The 8,822-nt window shown below is 42.4% G+C and overlaps 1 protein-coding gene across 1 annotated transcript; it reads left to right on the top strand.

The window, feature by feature from the left end:
* Window positions 1-5,921: 5,921 nt before the first annotated feature.
* On the top strand, window positions 5,922-8,331 carry DEFB136 (defensin beta 136). The gene is made up of 2 exons (XM_021074193.2): window positions 5,922-5,999; window positions 6,444-8,331. Exons 1-2 carry the CDS (start codon window positions 5,945-5,947, stop codon window positions 6,614-6,616), a joined length of 228 nt encoding a protein of 75 aa, XP_020929852.1. The 5' UTR covers window positions 5,922-5,944; the 3' UTR covers window positions 6,617-8,331.
* The last annotated feature ends 491 nt before the right edge of the window (window positions 8,332-8,822 follow it).

The following is an 8,822-nucleotide window of genomic DNA, read 5'->3' as shown; positions in this document are numbered from 1 at the left end:
TGGAAAATTGCTCGTCATTTTACATGCTTTCTTTCCTTGTATCTCCTTAAGGATAGCACTCCCAGGCCAGCAGGGTAATGTGATTCCCCCAAAGGAACACAATCGACTTCCAGCACTAAACCCCCAAATGAAAAATTGTCTGACAAAGGATTCAAAATAATTGTTATCTACCAGAAAACGCAGATAAACAATATCATGAAACTAGGAAAGCCATACAAGAAAAAAATGAGAATTTCGGCCAAGAGATAGAAAATACCAAATATGAACCAATTTTGGAGATGAATAATAAATGACCAAATTGAAGGACTCAGTAGAGAACTTCAAGTGACTGAACCAAAGGAAGAATAGGTGAGCTCAAAGATACATCATTTGCTTGGGCATCTATCCAGACAAAACTCTACTTAAAAGAGACACGTGCACCCGCATATTCATTGCAGCACTATTCACAATAGCCAGGACATGGAAACAACCCAAATGTCCATCGATAGATGATTGGATTCGGAAGATGTGGTATATATACACAATGGAATACTACTCAGCCATAAAAAAGGATGACATCATGCCATTTGCAGCAACATGGATGGAACTAGAGAATCTCATCCTGAGTGAAATGAGCCAGAAAGACAAAGACAAATACCATATGATATCACTTATAACTGGAATCTAATATCCAGCACAAATGAACATCTCCTCAGAAAAGAAAATCATGGACTTGGAGAAGAGACTTGTGGCCGCCTGATGGGAGGGGGAGGGAGTGGGAGGGATCGGGAGCTTGGACTTATCAGACACAACCTAGAATAGATTTACAAGGAGATCCTGCTGAATAGCATTGAGAACTATGTCTAGATACTCATGTTGCAACAGAACAAAGGGTGGGGGAAAAAATGTAATTGTAATGTATACATGTAAGGATAACCTGACCCCCTTGCTGTACAGTGGGAAAATTTAAAAAAATAAAAATAAAAATAAAAGATACATCATTTGAAGTTATCCAGTCATGGGGGCCAAAGAAAAAAGAAAGAAAAGAAATGAAGAAAGCCTAGGAGACTTAATGGACACCATTAAAAGAAACAATCCATGCATCACTGGAGTCCAGAGGATCAAAATAATACCAAGTATCATTTCCAATCACAATGGCAAAAATAGAAACCAATAACAGGAGGAAAGCTGGAAACTTCACAAATAAATGCCCCCAATTATAGATGCATATTAATGGAAAATTCACAAGAAAATGATGATGGCCCAGGTCAGAGCAGTGGGTCCCTAACAGGGGAAGGAGTGGGCTGTGCTCACTTAATGGTACACTGGGCCTGTTTGTGGTGCTGGAGAACATCTGTTTTCTTTGTCTGAGGGGTGACAGTGTTTGCCATATGCTCAGTCACAAGGCTATGTTTATGGTTTCTTTATTTTCCTTTATGTGTATCAGATTTCACTTTTATTCAATAATTTCTTATAAAGGCTTACAAAATAAGAGCCGTGGCAGAGCACAAAGCAATTTTAAGATCTTATAACAATTTTGTCTGATACTACAATGATGGATAGATACTATTTTACATTTGTCAAAATCCATAGACTATACAACATTTCAAGTGAAGCTTAAAGTATAGATTTTGTGCAATAATATAAATCAATGTAGGTTCATCGTTTGTAACAAATGTACCACTCTTGTAGGGTGTTTTTCATTTTATTGTTAAAATAAAAGGGGTCATTGTAAAAGGGGTTGATAAAGGGGGTGGTTGTACATGTGTGGAAATGGGAGGAACATGGGACCTCTCTGTACTTTCCATTCAGTTTTGCTGTGAACCTAAAACTGCTCTTGAAAATGGAGTTTATAGACTCACAGACATAAAGAACAGACTTGCTGTGGGGGAGGGTGGGAAGGGATGGATTGGGAGTTTGACATTAGCAGATGCAAATTATCATATATAGGATGGATAAACAACAAGGTCCTACTGTGTACCACAGGGAACTATATTCAATATCCTGTGATAAACCATAATAGAAAAGGAAAACAATTTAATTTTTTCTTTTTTCTTTTCTTATTCAAGAACCATTGATTTACAATGTTGTGCCAATTTCTGCTGTACATCAAAGTGACTCAGTCATACAAGTATATACATTCTTTTTTTTAATATTTTTTTCCATCACAGTCTAACCCAGGAGATTGGTTAGAGTTCCCTGTGCTATAATACAGTAGGACCTTATTGTCTATCCATTCTAAGTGAAATAGTTTGAGAAAGAAATAATTTTAAAACTTGAGCTTATTAATTTTTAAAAATTTTAGTTGTAAAAAAAAATAATAAAAAGTAAAAACAAGAGCCATGGGAGAAAATACACTTGCCCATGGAGAAAAAGAAACAGTGAAGTTGCTGCACCTGGGAACTATCTGACCAGAGAAGAGACAGCTGAAAAAGGAGGCACACTCTTCCAACAGGGTAAGTTAGGAGGGTAGCATGGGATGTGTAGTGGAGGGGTTTTTACTGGAACATAGAGATGATAATAAGGATGGCATGTGAATTCAAGGAAACTAAGATGAATAAGGCACCAACAGAGCAACACTAAGGGGAACAGAATGAAGTCCTCGGTGTTCCCCTGGCAGCTTTGCCCAACAAGACCTCGGGCAAAGGCAGGAACAAACAGCTTGCTTAGGAGAAACTCCTGCCCAAAGCATGGGATGGTGATTTGATCAGAACATCTGTGGGTGGAAAGGAAAAGGTCTGTCCTGAACATGCACTGATCTCCACACACATTTAGACCTGCTTTTCCGGAACAGTGTATACTGTGTATACTGTGTATACCGTGTAGTGTGTAGAAAATGGGAGGATCATGTCTCAAATTCCCTAATGCACAACTGAACAATTTAAAATATATGAAGGACAGGGCCAGGTATTAAGAGAACTGAATATTTGATGCCAGTATAGCCCACAGCTTGCTTCTTTCCTCTGGTCAAGCCCATTCACCAGTCTGAGCCTTGTTTTCACCATCTACAAAAGAATGTGGTCTCACCACTGGCCTGTGCTGTGTCTTCAGCAGCAGACGGTCAGCCTGTGGCCTGGGCTCTGTGGGTGGGAAACATAGGTCCAGGACAGGGTCTCCTGGGAGACTTTACTGAGGTCCCACAGGGAATCCTCAGCTCTGATCTAGCACTGACCTACATACTTCTAGTCCACTAGCCCACCATCCCTCTCCCACTCCTGTTCCAACCTATAGCAATGCTTTCAACCACCTGCATTGCTGGGACCCAGGATAAAACTTTCCCAGTGCTTTTTTGCATTCACTAAGAAGGATTTTGGACAGTAGAGGATCTGTAGAAGAGAAAGAAACAGAGCCATAGTGGTGGAATTTAATTAAAAATAAGAAGGAAGAGGGGGAGGAAAGAAGAAGGAAATCTATATCATTTTGGAAGCTTTATCCCATTTCATCCTCAAAAAAACCTCTCACAATGCACTTTTTTCAAAAAAAAAAAAAGGAAGCTTATCAGGGGAAAAATCCCACTTATTTGAAAAGAAACATGCACCTCAATGTTCATAGCAGCCTATCTACAATAGCTAAGCTATGGAAGCAACCTAAGTGTCCATCAGAAGATGAATGGATAAAGAAGATGTGGTACATATACACAATAGAATATTACTCAGCCATAAAAAAAAAGAATGGAATGTTTTGGTTTGCAGCAACATGGATGAACTTGGAAGGTTTTATGCTAAGTGAAATAAGTCAGACGGAGAAAGACAAATACTGTATTATATAATTTATATATAGAATATAAAAGAAAATACAACAAACTAGTGAATAAAACAAAAAAGAAATTTAAAAAAAACCCTAGGAATTCCTGCTGTGGCTCCACAGTTTAAAGACCCAACATAGTGTCTGTGAGGATTTGGGTTCAATCCCTTGCTCAGTGCGTTAAGGATCCAGCACTGCCACTAGCTGTGGCATAGGTCACAGATTGGCTCAGATCCCGTGATGCTGTGGCTGTGGCATAGACGTGCAGCTGCAGTTCCTATTTTAGACCCTTAGCCCAGGGAACTTCCATATGCTGCAGGTGGGGCTATAAAAAAGAAAAAGAAAAACTAGTGGTTATCAGTGGAGAGAGGGAAGGGGGGGAAATAGAGAGGTAGGAGATTAAGCGGTACATGTTATTAGATACAAAATAAACTACAAAGATGCATTGTACAATATGGGGAAGATAGTCAATATTTTATAATAACTATAAGTAGAGCATAACCTTTCAAAATTGTAGATCATTGGGAGCTCCCCTTGTAGTTCAGTGGGTCATGAAACCAACTAGTATCCATGAGGATGCAGGTTTAATCTCTGGCCTGCCTGTGGGTCGGGAATCTGGCGTTGCCTTGAGCTGTGGTGTAGGTCACAGAAGCAGCTTGGATCCTTCACTGATATGGCTGTAGTGTAGGCTGGCAACTGCAGTTTCAATTTGACCCCTAGCCTGGGAACTTCCATATGCTACGGGTGTGGCCCTAAAAAGCAAAAAATAAAACTTCTTTAATTTAAAAAAAATTGTTAATCGCTGTATTGTACACCTATAACATATATCAATTACACTTCAACTTTAAAAAATACTTTCAAAAAAGAAAGAATAGAATAGAATGGAATAGAACAGGAAATGAAAGAAAAGAGGAAGCTAAAGCTCAGAGATGCTAAATAATTTATCCAAGGGCCTGTGACTGCAAACAGAGCGTAACCAATAAAACTATGCTCTGTTGCCAATTTACAGACTCAGGATCCTACAGTGGTAGGTCTCTCGGGTACAAGCCTGCCTCAGAGGCAAAAATAAAACCTAAGATCATGTCTCCTCAACTCCAGGTCCCCCACCATCCCTCCAAGGAGGCAGAGACCTAATGACCCTTCCCCAGAGCCTCGTTCTAGTAGTTCCACGGAAGCCTTGTTCCTCTCCAGACAACATCCACCGCTGAACACAGCACTGCTGTGGCTCTTCCTCTGAGAGGCCAGGGAAGCATCCTAACCCTGGAACGTTTTCAGCGTCTCTGAAAACAGGACCTTTCCCCAAAGCCTCAAGGTTCCCAAATTCCAGCCAACATCTTACATCAGCCATTTGGAAAATGAAGTGCCTTGGTGAACTTTTCAGGAGAAATGTTCCCTGCAGCCTGTGAATGATCCCACACCCGAGAAGGCTGTCCCTTCTCCACTAGTTCAGAATACCTGTCTAACGCCTGGTCAGGTCAGCAGTTGGCCCCTTGACACCCTGTGTTTCTTGGAATATTGTGAGTTCTTCTTGACATCATCTCTGACCTCAATTTAAGCCTGTTTCATTTATTTATTTATTTATTTATTTTTTTTTTTTTTTTTTTTTTTTTTTTTTAGGGCCGCATCCACGGCATAAGGAGGTTCCCAGGCTAGGGGTCCAGTCAGAGCTGTAGCTGCCGGCCCACACCACTGCCACAGCAACACCAGATCCGGGCTGTGTCTGCAACCTGTACCACAGCTCACAGCAACGCCAGGTACTTAACCCACATCCTCATGGATACTCGTCAGGTTCATTACCGCTGAGCCACAAAGGGAACTCCTGAGCCTGTTTTCTCATGCAGCCTCTCTGGGCTCCTGAAGGTGCACAGCAGGACTCGGAAGGACAGAAGAAACAAGGGGACACTTTCCTGCCGTTTTCCTTTCAGTGTACATTTGAGGTCACAGGGAAAGTGCTCAGGCCTGATCATGAGGATGCTTGGTCTCTGCTCCTATCCTACCTTGACTGAGTCCCTTCTTCTCCCAGGACTTGTAGAAGAGGAAGTAGCATAGAATGGCCCAAGGACTCTTTTTACCTTTCACCCTGAAGAAGCCTGTCTCCCCTGGGTGTCCTTCCAGTTAGAATGAGGCCAGTGTCCAGCCCCACCCAGCCTTGCCCAGCTCTATAAAGGCGCCTCCCAGACTGCCACCCCTAAGAAGTCGCAGCAGCTCTGCGCCCTCAACCATGAGGCTTCGTCTCTCTTGGTTACTCTTCCTCCTGCTGATCTCACTGCCTTCAGGTAAGATGGTGGGCACAGATCTGATCACAGAAAGGAGGGTCTTCACTGAGGAGGCACCTGAATGCCCCTCTGGGTGAAGCCCAGCAGGGGGACCCTGCGATCAGATAAATCAGCAGGCAGGGAGGACCTGTGGGTTAGGGATCATCAGCCCCTACCTTGTCACCTCCTGAAAGTCTGCCCATGCTTGAGAGAGGGATCTGGTCCAACCACACGTGTGGGTCACTGCCAGCCATCCCCATGCCTGCTTCTCTTAATGTCCTCTGATGAGCCCTGGACTCGGCAGGCCTGGTCAAAACGTAGCAGCAGTTGAGCGGGCGGCACACAGAAGGAAAACCTCCAACCAAGAAGCTGTGCACCGAGAGGACAGCCTTAGGATGTCTTCCAGCCTCTTAAAGACTGATGGTTCTTCCTCGTTTTTTTGTTGTTGTTTTTTTTTTTCCTTAGGGAACGGTTTGATTGAAAATGATGGGGTGGAAATTCACACCTGCACTGTGCAAGGTGGCAGGTGTTTCTTCGGCTGCAAGATAGGATGGGAATGGGTCAGCTACTGTCACAGTATATTGTCCTGTTGCGTAGAAATTAAGAAAAACCCCCCACCTCAGATCTATGAAGCATGATCCCCAACTCCTGGGTCCAATTAAAAGCATATGCAAATGGCTGAAAGGGCAAAATCTCTGCTCTGTGTGGAAGGATGGTCGGCGAGCTATGGGCAGCCAATGGGGGCCGGATTCCCACCAGTTTACTGGCAAGATTCTAGATGTGTGTGTGTGTGTGTGTGTGTGTGTGTGTGTGTGTGTGTGTGTGTGTGTTTAAGGGGCTTTGTGGCAAAATGCATCTCCTATTTTCTGCCCTCCAACCTCCAATCAGGAATTCCTACTTCCAACTCAAATCCAATTGATCAATACACGACCAACATGCCCCAGGGTATGACGTCCGCTGAGCCTAATCACCAAAGCTTACCATACGCCAGTCTCACTTTTAAGTGGATTTACATGTATTCAATCACTGAATCCTCACCAAAAAAAGAAAAAAAAATCTATGATTCACCCACTTTGCCAATAAAGAAACTTTTTCCAGGTCACAGAACCAGCAAGAGTTTGTTAGCACTGGATTTGAACCCAGACAGTCTTGATCTAGTGTCTACACTGGTAAGCTGTACCACCTCTCAATTGCTAAGCAAAGCAGTCCAACTGGATGCATTTTTTTTTCAATTGGAGTATAGTTGATTTACAATGCTGTGTTAGTTTCAGGTGTACAGCAAAATGGTTCAGTCCTCTGTGTGTGTGTGTGTGTGTGTGTGTGTGTGTGTGTGTGTTTTCAGAGTCTTTTCCATTATAGATTATTACAAAATATTGAATGCTATGCTATACAGTAGATTCCTACAGTTTACCTATTTTACATATAGTAGTGTATATATTAATCCCAAACTCCTAATTTATCCTCCCATTTCCCCTTGGGTAATCATAAATGTGTTTTCTTTGTAAGTCTGATCCTGTTTTGTTGATCAGTTCATTTTTGTCATATTTTAGTTTCCACACATATCATACAATATTTGTCTTTCTCATTCTGACTTACTTCACTTAGTATGATAATCTCTGGGTCCATCCATGTTGCTGCAAATGGCATTATTTCATTCTTTTTTAGGGCTGAATAATAGTCCATTGTGTATATGTCCACATCTCCTTTATCCATTCTCCTGTCAACGGACATTCAGGTTGCTTCCATGTCTTGGCTATTCTAAATAGTGCTGCAATGAACATTGGGGTTCGTGTATCTTTTTGAATTATGGTTTTCTCCAAATATAAGCCCAGAAGTAGGATTGCTGGATCATATGGTAGTTTTATATTTAGTTTTTAAGGAACCTCCATATTGTTTTCCATAGTGGCTGCACCAATGTACATTCCCATGAAGAGTGTAGGAGGGTTCCCTTTTCTCTGCACACTCTCCAGCATTTGTTATTTGTAGACTTTTTGTTGATGGCCATTCTGACCCATTTGAGGGGATATCTCATTTAGTTTTGATTTGCATTTCTCTAATAATTTCTAGCTGGATGGATTGATTGTAGTTTGTATGGACTGTAGATTGTAGATTCTAATGAGGAATCAAAAATCCAACTAGATCCAGGAGTTCCTGCTGTGGTGCAACAAGATCCGTGGGTGTCTTGGGAGCACTGGGACACGAGTTCAATCCCTGGCCCAGCATATTTAAGGATCTGGATGTTCTCAGATCTGATCCCTGGCCTGGAGGCTCCATGTGCCTCAGAGTGGCCAAAAAAGAGAAAAAAAAAAAAAGATAATCCAACTAGACCCAATAAAAAGTCAGTCCCTCAAAACTCTTCCTGTGACTTAAAGCTATCATGTTTCCAGTTGTTAGTTGCATCTTTGACGCTGCTCATGACTTTCTGCTTTGACTTCATGATTCAAGTCCTGAGTCCACACACCAAGCACTGTTCCTCTCACCACTGCAGTGGAAGCAACAAGCATTTCACACCCACACAAAACTTGTAGCTGATGGAGTTCCCACTGTGGCATGGTGAGTTAATGATACAGCTTGTCTCTGTGGTGTTGCCAGTTCAATCCCCAGCCTGGCCGAGTGGGTTTAAGGATCAGCTGAAGCTGTGGCTCAGATTCGATCCCGGCCCAGGAACTTCCATACGTCACAGGTGCACCCCCAAAAATGGAAAAAAAATTTGTAGCTATCTGTGGACAGCACTGTTCCAGAAGCCCTTCCTTACCGCCCCCCTCCAGCATCCCTGCCCAGGACAGACGTCACAGATCTTCATCAAAACTCACAAGGTATTAGGAAAAAACAACAGCAGCTGCG

Source organism: Sus scrofa, chromosome 14 (genome assembly GCF_054392235.1).
Source record: "Sus scrofa isolate SSC_HxYL_T2T_F1_AM1 chromosome 14, Sscrofa_HxYL_maternal_Yorkshire_Landrace_v2.0, whole genome shotgun sequence".
Lineage (NCBI taxonomy): Eukaryota > Metazoa > Chordata > Mammalia > Artiodactyla > Suidae > Sus > Sus scrofa.
This window is presented reverse-complemented; position numbering and strand designations above follow the sequence as displayed.